The sequence below is a fragment of the Pygoscelis adeliae genome, unplaced genomic scaffold (genome assembly GCF_000699105.1).
Source record: "Pygoscelis adeliae isolate BGI_AS28 unplaced genomic scaffold, ASM69910v1 Scaffold174, whole genome shotgun sequence".
Taxonomy (NCBI): domain Eukaryota; kingdom Metazoa; phylum Chordata; class Aves; order Sphenisciformes; family Spheniscidae; genus Pygoscelis; species Pygoscelis adeliae.
The window spans coordinates 2,936,214-2,951,072 of NW_008824676.1; the positions used below are offsets into that span (position 1 = coordinate 2,936,214).

The 14,859-nt window shown below is 45.5% G+C and overlaps 1 protein-coding gene across 1 annotated transcript in view; it reads left to right on the forward strand.

The window, feature by feature from the left end:
• MYO5B (myosin VB) overlaps positions 1–14,859 on the forward strand; it is a 121,742-nt gene that overhangs the window by 56,880 nt on the left and 50,003 nt on the right. Inside the window, exons 16-18 of the mRNA XM_009323124.1 lie at positions 439–536; positions 5,566–5,652; positions 14,484–14,595. Coding sequence (XP_009321399.1) covers positions 439–536; positions 5,566–5,652; positions 14,484–14,595 — 297 coding nt within the window. The remainder of the gene's footprint in view (positions 1–438; positions 537–5,565; positions 5,653–14,483; positions 14,596–14,859) is intronic.

Consider the following 14,859-nt stretch of genomic DNA (forward strand, 5'->3'; position numbering starts at 1 on the left):
ACTGGACGGAGTTGAGACATGGTCTAAGGAGGGTGGAGGCCACTCTGGGATTCACTGGACTGTATCCCAATGTACTATGGTGTTCTTAAATTGAAACAACTTGAGAAAAAGAGCATTTTTTCCCTTGTGTCGGACAGTCAAGCAGTGCAACAGGGGCCCAGAAGGGTTGTGCTTTCTCCGCCTCTGGAGATTTTCAAGACCCAAGTGGGTAGAGCCCTGAGCAAACACTTACTGCTGTTGTACATCATTGAGCTGGAAGCCCTCAACCCACCAGTGTCTTCTTTGAATTGCTTCTGTATGTGCTGGGCTGATGGGGAGGTTCACGCTATGTCACATCCAGAGGCTGGCACCGCAGGTGGCTTCTTGCAGCGCCTGCCAACTTGCGTGCATGGCACAGCACCTTCATCCCTCCTCAAAACGAGTGGTTTTGTCTTTCAGTTCCGCAACTCGCTGCATTTGCTCATGGAGACTCTGAACGCCACCACCCCGCACTACGTGCGCTGCATCAAGCCGAACGACGAGAAGCTCCCCTTTAAGTAAGTGGGCTTTCAGATGAGCAAATGTGTTCAGTATTATAGCAACAGTGTCCTCTTGCTGAAGAGATTGCCCCTCTTGGCATGTTGTTCCTGTAACTGGAAGGTGCCCGTAGTTTGCTGGAGTCACTTCTCTTGGGTTTTCTCTTTTTCTTTTCCACTTCCATAAGAAGTGGAAAACCACTTCTTATGTGGTTTTTGTGCCCCTGAAATGAAGACTAATGCAGGTCCTAGTAGTCCATAGATATGCTCTGCTCATACTGAGCATCCTCGCTTTGCAATAATAGGGTCTTTGTACAATTTCATCTTAGAATTTCTTTGATCTAAATAGTTATAGTACTAAACAGTGAAAAGTAGCAGAGAAAGAAATGAAAAAGTGGCGATAAGTAGTGTGCTTGCAGAACGGCTTGTAAAATGAACAAAAACGTCTTGGTGCTTCTAAAATAAATGTGGAAAAAGTAAAGACGTGACTTCTATCAACTTCAGGCAGGTTTCCAGGTGAGCGAGCAGCTGAAGCAAAAAGCCAGTCTTGATCTTCCTCGGTAGTTCAGAGGTGCATTGCAAGCTGTGAACGTTGTGAGCAAATAGCTGTTAGCCTTGTTTGACCTCTTAAATAAGGTATTTGTGCCCAATTTTGTTTCCTGTAACTCCAAAAAAGATTGGACCTCATAGGTCTTGTTGTGATGTCTTCTAAAGGCCCTGGCATAAACTGCAGGCGGTGACATTTAATAAGGCAGAGGTATAATTGTGACCTATAAGCAGGGAGGCATTGCCCTCCGGCTGATCCAATGTAGTCTGAGTGTTCCCGGTGAGCACGGTGCCACCTCGGAGCGCAGAGACTGCTCCGACAGCATCCTGCAAAGGAGGACGAAGCATCCATAAACAGGCTTCACCCTTGGTTGTGATATGCTGGTGGCTATGTATGCACCAGAAAGCTTCCCCAGCTTGGCTCTCCTCCCCCTGCAAACAGCGAAGCGAATGGTATCGATGGTTAGAAGACATTCAGGAGCTGGCTTATATTTAACTGATTCGTTAGATGATTAGTTGTCAGCTCTGGAGAAGGCTATGTTGGCTGTCTGTGCTGGGACGGCAGTTTCTGTGGTCTGTTTTATCTATTTCACGTACCATTTTGTAGGTACTGGAGGTGTTCGGGGCCTCGATCTCTTGTTGCCTATTGCAGAGATTGTCCATGGAAACGAATTTCAGGATTACACTTTTTGTTTGATTGCTTTAGATAAAGCACGAAAGTATTTTCTAACTTTCTGCACCAGAAGCGTGGTAGATGCTCTGCATGGTGAAATGGCTTCACCTTTCCAAAGAACGTTTCCAAGACTCCATGTCCCTGCTCGGTTCTACTTTCAGCCCATCCATCTTCACTTCTTTGCCTTTAACTTTGCAATTCAGTTTCCTTTTTGATGCTCAGGATGCAGTTAATATCGTCTTATAATTGTGCAAGCTCCTGATTGTCAAGGTGCAGTAATTATCTAAACGAACTCAGTTGTACTTCTAAGATGTTAGGGGTAGCAAATACCAGGAGGATAATTCTGCATTGTCTGCTCGCAGTCCGAGTGATGACTCGGTCCGATGCAATGCTCCCCATCTGGCGAATGTCAGAGCTGTCAAAGCTCGGGATCTTGGGAACAGAGGGCAAAAGAAAATATACACAAGAACGGTTCTGGAAGAGCAGCGTGCAGGTGTCTGCAGTCGGCAGCATTGCAGGAGTCACCATGGGCTGGAAATGACGGGAGGGTGCTTTGGGTTGGTGTGGTGGTGTTAGAACCCCATCTACAAGCCAGAAAGCACTGGTTCAGGTGTCTTGTACCAGGGGTTCTTCTGCAAGAGATCGTGTCCCTCCTCGCCCATCGTGGATTGCTTAATGAAAACTGTGATCTGGGAATCTTGGTCAATGTTGATCTTGCTGCCACCAGCTTGAGGAATTTGTATCTGTAGCGTGGCTCGGATAAAGTCTATTTGCTTATACGTAAAACTCGGGTCTGGTGAATTGGGATGGCTGTAAAGGAGTCTGCGTTTCAGAGGCGCTTGTGCTGAAAAATACACAGTGCCAGGAGGCGTTAGTGAGATGAAACATCAGTGGCACTGCCCTGGGTTAGCATTGAAGTGGTATCTCGTAGCATGCAGAACACTTGGTGTTACGTTCGTTGATTGGTAAAAAAAAAAACCTTTTTCTCTTCCTAAAACATAACATTTTTCAGCTCACAAGAATGTTACATTTTTGCTAAAATGAGATGTTTAGCCTGGAGAAGAGAAGGGACCTAATAGCAGCCTTCCAGTACTTACAGGCGTTACCAAGAGGACGAAGCCATGCTCTTCACAGCGGTGCGCGGTGGGAGGACAGGAGTCAATGGCCACAAATTGACATGAGAAGTTCAGATGGGAGATCAGGAAACATTTTTAAGGATAAGGAAACAGCCTACCAGTGGAGCAGGCTTCCTAGAGAGGTTGTGCAACCTCCATCTTTGGAGGTTTTCAGCTCTTGACTGGATAAAGCCCTGAGCTATGGGTCTGCCCCCATAGCTGCCCCAGCTTTTGAACGTAGGAGGTTGGACTAGAGGCCTTCTAAGGTCTCTTGCAACCTGCATTATTCTCATTCATACTTTATATCTTGGTGCAAATGTAAGGTTTGTTTCTTCGGGAGGTAAGGGGTGTCAGACTTCCAGCCTGGAGGAAGCGTTGGCATCACACAGTGATATTTGCTGCATCTGACTGCAGGCTGCGTTTGAGGTTGATCCCTCATGGAGAAGACTTCAAAGAGAGAGGTGTGAGGGGAATACCTGACTTCAGCTTGTACCTTTGACAATTTTCCTTCTAAATTCTGTTTCAGGCAGAATTTGTGGTCTCTTACTTGAGTTTCCAGGCCAAAAGCAACCTCCTAGGTGCTTCTACCTGCCATGGCAAGGAAGAGGAGTTCGTAACAATGTGTATCATCCCACTTTTAAACTCTTTATTTCAGCCTCAGCCCTTGGCTGGAGTTGTCGCTAGAGAGGGTCCTGGCTTTCCATGCTGATAAATCACTGCAGCCACTCTGGTTACTGCATTTCACCCCCCCTGAGCAGGGCTTGGCCGCGTTGCAGAAAGCTCCCCTCGTGTACAACATGCATTGCCCTGGGATCTTCCGGGACTGAAGCTTCCCTGTCCATCTGCCGGTCCTGTTTATTATTTATTGTTATGGAAATCGTACCCTTGTGGATTCTTCCTCGCAGCGAGTGACAGCCAAGACTGGCTATTCCACCCTGCATCGTGTTTGCTGTGTTGTAGTGAATAACTTGACAGGTCCAGGGAATTTAAAAATGCACAAAGTAGCAGGGGCTTATTTCTTACGCTGCTTTTGCACAGCGGAGGCGAAGCAGAATTATTCATGCTCTCTTGACCTGCAGGTATAAATACTTTGGGCTTTCAGGAAGGTACAAGCAGGTACCTGAGAAGGTTTCGTTCCTCAGCCTTGTTCTGGAAACTTAATGCAGCTATGGACATCCGCATCGTCTGAGTCCAAGCTTGATCCAGTGACCTCTGCCAGGGTCCAACATCTTGAGCTGGGACCTCTTTGTACATTTGGTGTCAGGGGTGGAAGGAGGGAGAGGTGTTGGGGGATGCTGGTACCTGTGCTCTGTGCAAAGATAGACCGATCTGAAAGCGGGTTCGTGCCAGGAGCCAGAGAGAGCACTGCCCAAGTGGTCAGCTGGAAGTTGGCACAGAGTTTTTCAGCACAAATTGCTGCTGGAAATGAGATGCCAGTGGTGAGGGGTAATGCCTGCTAGAAAGAGGAGGGCAGACAGCTGAGAGCCAGAAATACCTTGAATTTCCACGTGACACCTACCAAAGCCCTTAGTCTGTGTCCTGGTTTCAGCTGGGACAGAGTTAGTTTCCTTCCTAGTAGCTGGTACAGCGCTGTGTTTTGGATTTAGCATGAGAACAATGTTGATAACACATTGATGTTTTAGTTGTTGCTGAGCAGTGCTTACACTAGTCAAGGACTTTTCAGCTTCCCATGCCCTGCCGACGGAGAAGGCTGGAGGTGCACAAGAAGCCGGGAGGGGGCACAGCCGGGACAGCTGACCCCAACTGGCCACAGGGACATTCCATACCATGGGACATCATGCTCAGGACATAAACTGGGAAAAGCTGGCTGGGGGTGCCGCTGCTCGGGGACTGGCTGGGCATCAGTCAGTGGGTGACGAGCAATTGCATCATGTATCACTTGCTTTGTGTATTATTACTATTATTATTGCTATTATTATTTTATTTCAATTATTAAACTGTTTTTATCTCAACCCACGAGTTTTTCCTCACTTGTGCTCTTCCAACTCTCTCCCCCATCCCACCAGGTGGGGGGAAGTGAGCGAGCAGCTGTGTGGTGCTCAGTTGCAAACTGAGGTTAAACCACAACAGTCACAAAAGCATTTCTTCTGATCTCACAGTACAGTAATTTCTTATCCCAGCTTTAAGCATCCATCATTTGACCATTCACCGGTTAAGATAAAATTCTTCATTACCTGGAACTACACCATTTGTTGCTATTGCACTCATTGAAATTGCAGTTAGCATAGTCTGTGGAGCAGGCAGCTTGTGATGGGGTAGCCTGTTCTTTTCTTTACCGTAGTTGTGTTGCTTTACATAGCTGGGTAGGTTATGGCTGTAGGGACTAATGGCACCAGATTGTCATCTTGTCCCGAGAGTGCCGCTTGGCGTTGACAGTAGGGCAATAGCAAGGTCCGTTGCGCTTGAAAAGCACAACGTCTTGTGACAGGGAGGGAAAACGCGTGACATCTGTGCAGCCTCTTCCCAAAGCGAGGCATGGGATTTGTGGTTATACTGAGGTTTGCAAGGGAATGGCTGTGGACAAAAGCTATCCATGGATGTATGGTTTTCTTCGGTCTCTATGCTAATGACGAGAGCAGAGCTTTTGTCCATAAATCAGAAGCTAATTCCTGTCCCCAAAAGAGTCGCTATCGGGTGGGTTGATGATGTGGGTTCCTTCTCGCTGTGTTAATCTCTATCCTAAATATGATCGCAGATTTGATCCGAAGAGAGCGGTGCAGCAGCTGAGAGCTTGTGGAGTGCTGGAGACCATCCGCATCAGTGCAGCTGGCTTCCCGTCCAGGTACTGCGCTGGGAATTTGCCGTGGTGGTGTGCTGCTGGCGTGCTTTACTCAGCAAGTTCATTATCTGGGGCAAGGGAGGCAGAAGAAAACACCAGCGTTTTCAGGGCAAACAGGGTTTATTTAGGTTGGTTTATATCCAGGCTAGATTTTTCCCCTTTTTATATATTTTTTTGATTTATTTTGCACAACCCCCGTGAGCTCCTGGGTTCCTCAGATCAAAGAGATTCATTATCAAGCGATGAGCTGCAAAATGAGGCTGCTGGAGGGTGTGTTGTGTCGTGGCCAGCATTTCAGCTGGTGCTTTCAGTTTGGTCCTGAGAAGTAATTTGACATGATGAAATCTCTGAAAATGCTGGTGCGTGGTAGATAAAGGAATCCAGCTTTGATGCCATGTGGAGGTGGACAGCCAGTAACAAAATAATGTCTCTATGTCCTCTGTATCGAGCTTGCCTGGGAGCAAGTGTTGCCCTGCCCGTCCCTGCTTGCCTGAAGCTCCCCATACAAAAGCTCCTTGCACAGTACAGTTTGCTTTCCTTTTTTTTTTTTTTTTCCTGGCTTCAGACACCTGCTGCAGTAGTAATTTCAGCCAAAAAATTTTTGATTATACTTGCAGAGAAAGAAAATAAGAGTTGTAAATTATTATTGCAGGCTTTCACACCGCACATCCAAAGCATACTAGGCTTCAAACTCTTGCATCTCAAAAGGAAAGGTTATGGGTGGCGTGGCTCTTGCTGATTGTGATAGAAAATTCAAAAGAGGTGTTTAGGGCCTAATAAATCAGAAAACATAAACTATAAATAAGCCCTGAAGATGACAAGGGCGAATAATTCTAAAAATGCATCAATTGCATTTTAGTGCCAAGCAGCTTTGTGTTAATGTCAGCATAGCCGTCAGCCTTTTTATATGGAACAAAGGAGTTATAAATACGCTCAGTAAAGAGTCGGCTAAGTGTGATGTTGAACACCATGAGAAACTCCTTGTCCCGGTTTTTGGGGAGGAGTGTGCTGCCTATCAGTTACTCTCATCCCCTGCAAAGCTGCAAAGAGCCTCTGACAATTGATGGCAGCTTCCGTGCGTTGACGTGAGATGGCTCTGCTGCACTCTGCCCACCTAAAACCTCTGTTGGCCAGTGACCTCCATGGGCAGGCAAAAACTGGTGATGGGGATCTCCCTGCCCAGCTGAGCTCAGCCCCTTAAGAAGGGAAAAAAAGGAAAAAAAAAAAAAAAAGAAAAAAAAAAAGAAGGTTCATGGAAACCAATTTCTCTCTCCTCTGCCAGCATGGAAGGGTGGCAGAGAGGTGAATGGAGATTCGGGTCCTCCTGTTGGGGGTCTGGCCCTGTTAGAAGACCCGGCACCACCTTTGGCTCCCATCTCTGAAGTCTTCAAGGCGTTTGTGGAAGTAACTGTTAAAAAGTTGCTCCTAAATTACATGATCTCTAAGCCACAGGGGAAAATTAAAAACCAGCCCGTGAGTTGGGTCCTTTATTACCTTCTTTGTTAAAGTAGCTGCAGGGCCAAATCCATCTGTCCATCCTCTTGCACTGAAAGCCCTAGAGCAGTGAAACAGCTGTGGTTTCATTCGGAAGAGGCCACAGAAAGGCAGTTTTATGCTCGTTAAGCAAGTGGTCGTGCTCCCCAGTGTAGTGGGTGCTCCTGGCTCCGCAGCTGTGGGTCCCAGGGGAGGTTTGGGGAGCTCTGACTCGAGGGCTGCCCATGGGTTTTGCTACTGGTCTTAGCACAGCTGCAGGGATGCCCTGTTCCTCTCCATTCGTAGTTTTCCTAACGCAGCATTATTCTGCGGGAATATGAAATCTTATTCTGTGGGAATTGTAATAGATGTTTTAGTTCTTCCTGAGTTTTTACATCCGTGAGACCTGCCTCAGTTTTCATCCCAGCGAGCGCTGGTTGTTCCTCCGTATTTCCTTATAGCATTTTTCCATCTCTGCTCACTTAACTCTGCGGTTTAGACCCTACGGCGCTAAAATCGACGTATAACTAGTAACTGGGGAGGGGGAACAGAGGGGAGAAACCGCTGCAGCACCTGGAGACCAGCCAAGATCTATTTACGGCAAATAATTGACCGGTGCGAAGACCGCTCCATCCTGAAAAACTCAAAAGCGATGCTTTCGGCTCTGCTTGCATGCTTTTGGTTATGAGGTCTTTTTTCCCAGGACACTAAGAATACAAAACTCTTCCATCACTGCAACTTGTCAGCTTTTTTGTTCTTCCTCCAGGGGGAAAAAAAAAAGGGTACAAATAGCTATTTCAGCCTTTCAGAGTGACCGCCTCCAGTTCAGTGTTTGGGATGCTTCAAGGACAGATTTCTGTTTATTTTAACGTTTCTAGAAGATAATTGTATACAGGAACAACTCTGCACTAAATAAGATACCCAGTTTGGGGTTTGGTAGTTCTTCACCCTCCTTGGTCATAAAATTCCGGTTTTGAAAAGCCAGACCCAGGAGTTGTGCAATGACATTGAAAGTTTGTGAATAATCTGTATATTTGAATTGGGTTTATAAGCCAGCGTGGCAAAAGCTGCTTCTACAGGATCTTATTCTGTGCGAAATGTAATAGATGTTTTAGTTCTTCCTGAGTTTTTACATCCCTGAGACCTGCCTCAGTTTTCATCCCAGCGAGCATTGGTTAGTCCTCCGTTATTTCCTTGTATTTTGAGGTAAGTCGGTTTATAATGGTTGATTAAGTATCGCCCAAAAAGGAGGGTCGTTGCTTTAAATTTAAACCCTGTGTGAAGGCTATAAATTTAAACCACTTAAAATAATAATGCAAAACTTGATCTCTTGCGAGTTTTGTTTTACTTGGGTGTAAGCGATTTACCTTTTGGAGCAAGAGGGAATTTTCAAAATGTTTTCTCTTGAGAGTTTTATTACAGAAACAGGAGACAACATTTATTTTCACCCTGTAGTATTTAGATCTGAATATTTTCCAGCATACTGTCACAAGAGTAACTTCTGAGAGTGATGTGGCTTTGGGTCAGAGATTTCTGGGTAAAGCTACCTTCCGCCGTGTTATTTCACGCTTCTCCATCACGGTTACTTTATGGGTTGAAGAGTTGAATGTTTTGAGGCTTCGGTAATTTTTTTTACCTGTTTCCTTTAAAAAAAAAAAAATTAATATAGTTTTTAGTGTTCTTCAACCCATGTAAGACAATGATATATTCCCACTGAAAGATGAAGCCTCGCGCTCCCCGCTTTGGGTACGCCTGGCTTTATTTTATCATTTCCATGGTACGCTGCACTCTGCCGCTATCTCGAGTAAATTGAAAATGTATAATTTGGTTTGAAATGTTACGCAGCAGTTAAGGAATGTATTTGTTAGTATGTACGTAAATGGCTGTGATGAATGGACTGTCTTAGATGTGTAGATAGTAAATCTATCATCAACTTCCGCGGGTAAAGCATGGAAGATGTCTCTGTACGATAAAACCATTCATCATCTTTATAGAAACTGGCTACATAAAGATTAGTCTGTAGAGAATGAATTGGTGCAGATCTCCATTAATAACAAAATACTCTTTAAAACAAGTTTTTAACTTGCATTTTGTCAAAACTCTGCATTTTTCTTCTTGCTGGTTCTGGTGGTTTCCAGTCAGTGGTACGACAGCAGCGGTCTCCCGCCGTGCAGTCGCTCCGAATAACGTTGTCATTGCAGTCTCTCCAAAATACTCTTACTGGAGTTGTTATGTATGATGTTTATTGTTTAAGTATTTTTGGCATTTGGCTGCTTCCTCTGGTCGCTGGAGCTGACTGTCAGATGCAGCATCTTTTGTATCAGTTCAGTATGAAATCACAGCTGCTAAACTCTATAAACATTAAACATTCATAATTGAAATGTATCATGGGCATCCTTGGGTATAAAATCATTTTTTTTATGATGTGCCTTTAGCTGTCTTGCAGTCATTTCAGGGAAACAAAACCTATAAATGACTTTGGCTACCAGCAGTTCTGTTTGCCCACTCCCCCCACTCCCAACAAAAGTAATATGTAAATAGAGGTTTTTTTCCTCTCTTTCTGCTCTTTGAATATATTCCAGATAATTTCAAGCCATGCCAGCCTGCATGTTTTAGAGGTAATTGAAAGGCAAGTCTGTTCTGCTGCAGTAAACAAGGCAAGAGAAATTTTCTCCCTGAACCAGAGTTTCTAAAATAATTTCACCTCAAATCTTGGCTCAAATATTCAACCTGTGTGCCCCCAGACAGGCTTCGGCTCCTATAGAAAGATCAATATAGTCCAGCTCCTTACTTTTTAAAAATACTGATCCCTTCAGGGGATGGTACCACGTGGTGCTGGCAGGATTGCTTACACGAAGCCGGGTTCACTCAGCGGACCGTCGCTGGGATGGTCTTGGGTGACGGGGGGCGGTGAATTTATTTATCCTTGATGGAAAGATTTTTTGCATTCAGTAATTTTAGGCCACCAAAAAAAACCATATTATGGTTAAGTCATAAAAGCTTCAAGCTCTTATTATACTCCTCCTTTCGGCTCTTCGTTCAGTGCTGCTGAAATAGCATCGCTGTAATCACCCTAAAACAATAGGTTGGAGATATTTTGGGCAATTGCTGACTGCTTGGTTGCAGAGACGCTTTTCAGAGGCTTCCTTAGGAGTCAGAATTTCAGCCCCGGTTTCTTAGCCGAGCCCTCCCTTTAATTGCGAGGTTATAATAAATCCAGCTGGCTCTGCAGCACGAGGGCTGCTCTTGGGTTCGTAGCCCTGTGATTTCGGGCAGGAGCAGCCCCTTTGCCTTGCACCCGGTTGTAGTTTTGTATAAAGCGTCCAAATTGTGTCTTTTAAACCACAGATACAAGGCTTAATCTGTGGCGTGTGTTATGGCTTATTCCCTCGGTCTAATTCCTGTAGATGACAAAGAAATTGCTGGGTGGACCAAGTCTCCTGCTCCTGGCCAAGCCCTTGAGCATCCTCCTTGCTGCTCAAGCCCAAGGAGGGTGGTTTTTTCACAGACATAAGTTATTTTCCTGTGTCCTTCCCTTCCTTTTATTGCCTCTTCCCTTTAGTGACCTGTGCTGACCTCAAAGCAAAATTTTGATGTTCAAGGTTGGTTGTGCTTGATCTCAGCCCTGAGATTATTATTATTTTTTTTTCTTCTTCCCCTTTTTGAGTAGTATCTGGCCAGTCCTTCGTGCCTCCTTCTCCCTCCTTCTCAGTTGTGCAGGTACAAAAATCCTCCTGGTTACAGCTCTTCACCTACACCACCTGTCTGGATCTTATAAATTGATAATTATAAGGAATTGTATTTATTTAGCGGTCCTTGGTGGTTTCCAGCTCCTAGCAATGAGGTGTGCCCATGTTGTGTGGCAGCATCCTGAAAACCCGAGGTCTGCTTTGAATTTAATACCTGCCAACAAGTTGAACCGAGGTATAATCTTCCCATAATCTGTCCTGACCTGCTAACCTGTGGGGTAGCACGGCACATCTTTTGTCTCGTGCTGACAATCGCTTTGTGGTCTAGTCGGGAGGGAAATAAGTTTGTTTTTTTTTTTTTTCCTTTTCTCTGCTGAAGATGCAGATGTTGAACCTAAAAAAAAAAAAAGATATGTATGTGCAGAAGACTGAAAAACAAACAAACAATCAAAAAACCCACAGCAACACGTATGAACCGAAGCGTTGAGCTTCAGTATTTCTGCACCAGAGAGATCTCGCTTGTAGGGTTGGGGCATCATATTTGTTTCTCTCGAAGCACATAGTTGTAAGGTAATTTTATACTGCTTTGAACCTGAAGTGGTTTAACCAGGCATGTTACATTAAACCTGAGTGCTTTAATTGTTCCTTTCTCTTGGGGGGATCCTGTAACAGCACCTATGAACCCCTGCAGCTTCCTTTTGTTTGTGAACTGGGACTGCAAATATTCCGGTGAAACTCCTGATGGACCAGCTGAGCCCCGGCGTGGCGGAGCTTTTGTCTTGGTGTTCTGTGGACAATAATACAAGCAGTGTGGTCTCGGGACTGTCATCTCCTGCTAAATCAGCGAAGATGGTGAGAGTGGCCCCGCTGCAGGAAGGGTGAAGCAGCGTTGTGCCGTGGAGGTGCGGCGTTTGGCTGTGAACCTCTGGGAGATGTGGGTAGAGGACTACGGATGCCACCAGCCCAGCAAAACACCCCGACAGCAATCAGTGAGCATATTCCCTGCCAATTCCAATCTCTCATGTGAGAGTTAATCCTAGAAAGTGAGTTATCGATGTTAAAGATGGACTCAAACAGAAGCAAGTGGAAATTGGTTTTTACCCCCATGCAAAACGAGAGCGACGGGCTCTGAAGAAGGACCCTCTGTGTAGTGACTTATGATCTATTTTTAAGGAATTTCTGCAGGTGTCTGACTCTTGTTTGAAAGCGGCTGTGGGATCTCTGTCTTGGTGCAGGAAGATGATGGATTTTGCTGCTGTCTGCCCAGCTTGGACCCGTGCCCTCGGTTACGCGTGTTGCCTCTTCGCCATCTGCTCTTTGCCGGAGGAGCCCGGGTGGCACCTGCAGGATGACTTCTTCCTCCGAATAGCAGCAGTTAATAATATCAGCCCCTAAACTGACTCTGGCAGGTTAATGGGAATACTCCGTCCTGCTCTTTTCTTCCCCCTCCATGCTCTCCCTGGCTTGAGTAATACCTGAGCCAGGCAGGAGGTCTCCAACGTCGCGCGCTTGGCTGCATGCCTCAGGGGCACTGCGTGCTCTGCTTCTCCTATCGGGTTTGATTTGGAGCTGTGTAAAGCCTCAGACGTGCTTAAAATGAAACCCGGTTTTATTTACACAAAGCAAAAGGATTAAGGTGCAGGTACAAAATGGGAAATGCAATTATAAAATGAAAGCATTTAGAAAGCAAAGATGAAGCAAGTTTAAGCTTAAACTGTACATGACACGAGCTCGTAGTCTTGCATAATCTTTGTGTTCAATTTTGCTGTGCCTCACCCCAGAGAGAGCTCCCCATAGCAGGTATCTTATTTTTTTCTTTTTAGTGATAAACCAGTACTTTTGGTCATTTGAGGGTGGGCAGCCTTGGCTGTCCAGCCCCAGGACTAGCCCATGTAGATAAGGATGAAACGTTCACTAAATCTGGCTACTCCAGAGATACTCTGAGCTTCTGAGCATGGGAAATCCTGTTGTCACAATTTCCTTCTTGCTCCTGTCTTCAGGAGCCCTCTGTCTTACCTTTTGCTTCGGGAACAACGTTAAGGACTCTCTCTAGTTTTTGCCGTTCCCATAGCCTTTGCAAAAGGTGTCCAGGGTGCAATGTGTCCGTGCGGGAATTGCGTGGCAATTCCCGGTCCTTAGCAGTCCATTTTTGTTTGTTTTCTCCCTTCCGTTCTCATTGTAAACGTTTTCTTCTACTGTGTTCTTTTAATTAGAGTACTGCTTTTAATCAGTCTGGCTTTCCTCCCCTGCTGCATTTTCTGAACCGATGTGAAACTGTGTTGGTCGTGTATTTTGAAATAAGGGTTATGTTTCTGGTATGCCTGTCTTGCTTAAATATCCTGGCTTCCAGCCTTCAAGAAGTTTCATTAGAGATGAAGTATTTTATAGAGACGGCAGCCTTGAGCGTGGGAGGCGTGGTGTGATGTCTCACCCAGCCCCACCGCTGCACACGGGCCAAGTGTAAGGGACCCATCACAAGCATCGCTCTGGCCCCCTGCAATTTATTTTGCCTTTCTTCCCCCCTCTCTTAATCTCTGGAAGTGGAAAAATAGGAAGAGTTGGGTGTAACAACACAAAAATAAAGGCATGCGTGGGGCTGCGGGGCTGAGGAGAAGGGGTTTCTGTATGGCTGCTATTCATACAGTGCGTGTGTTCTCATTTTGGTGCTCCTGTGCTCTGCCAGAACATCCATGCGGGTGAGGGTCAGGCTCGCAGATGGTTTCATTGAGTGAGGGCAGAAATCATAAATCTCGGCAATTCTCTCCCATCTTCCTTTGATGGTTGTTATGCATATTTTTTTGAAATAACGATGGCTGTACTTGACAGTGCTGGAAATGCCTAGTGCTTTAATTAAAAACTCGGGTTTTGAGGGGTCCATAACTCACGCCGTTAATTTGGAGAAGGCTGAAACTTGGCAGATGCTGAACCAGTTCCAGGATCCAGTCTGGAGGCTCTACATCTAACAGCGGCGGCAGGAGATGATCTTTCCTAGCAGTAAGAAGGGTTTAGGGTTAGGGTTTAGGGTTAGGGTAAAATGTTTGCTTCCTTCTGCGTGTTTGGAAACTTCACTGCTGGTGACAGTGAGGCATCTTCCAAGTGGCTGCTTTGTCAGAGTCCAAAGATTTTGTGTTTGTTTTAAGGGTCTCGGCCACAGACCTCAACATGGAGCGATTAGTGAATTAATCGATTCAAATTAATACTCAACAGAGTTTGGAAAAGGAAAATAAGGAAGAGTTTCTATTTGATTCATTCTTTATCATCTCATCAAGATTGCTTTTTAAATTTTTTTTTGGCCAAATCAGGAGATCCATGATCTCTTCAAAATTAGCATATCCTTTCTGAAGGGAACAGCATTGTGGCATTTGCCTGGTAAAATGCAGCAGCTTGGGAAGCGCGTCAGGAGGAGTGAAAACAAAGTGATGCATGGCCTTTCTTTGCCAGGCTAGAAAGGCACTGATAAGGTCATTCGGTGGTAGGGGAGGACTGAGACTGGGCGTCAGGTTTGGGGTGACCTAGCTCCTTTCAGGTGGCTTCAAAACGTGCTGAGGGTAGCGGTGAGAGATCCCTCGGTAGATGAGTTTCGTATTTTGACTCGTCTGTGACTCCAAACGCTTTATTTTAAGGAAATAATGCCCAGCATGCAGACTAATCCTGTGTACGCTTTGCTTTCAGATGGTCCTACCACGACTTTTTCAATAGGTATCGTGTTCTTATGAAAAAGAGAGACCTCTCTAAGAATGACAAGAAGCAGATCTGTCAGACCCTGTTGGAAGACCTCATTAAGGTGAGCTGGGACCAAATCTTTGGCAATGATTTTTACAGCACGGAAGCTCGTGGCTTTGATATGATCTGAATTGCTCTTCCCGCTCCTACGTCACCTGCTGCTCGTGCAAGTGCTTATTCAGCCTAGGCAGCCAAAATGAGATAGTCTTGCAAGGAGGTAGCGAGAGCAAGCGTGACGTGGGATCTCTTGATTGCAGTCAAGCTGAACGTACCATTTCAGTGCTGGTGAAGTCTAGTGTTTCTTATCGCCGACCGTACATGAACA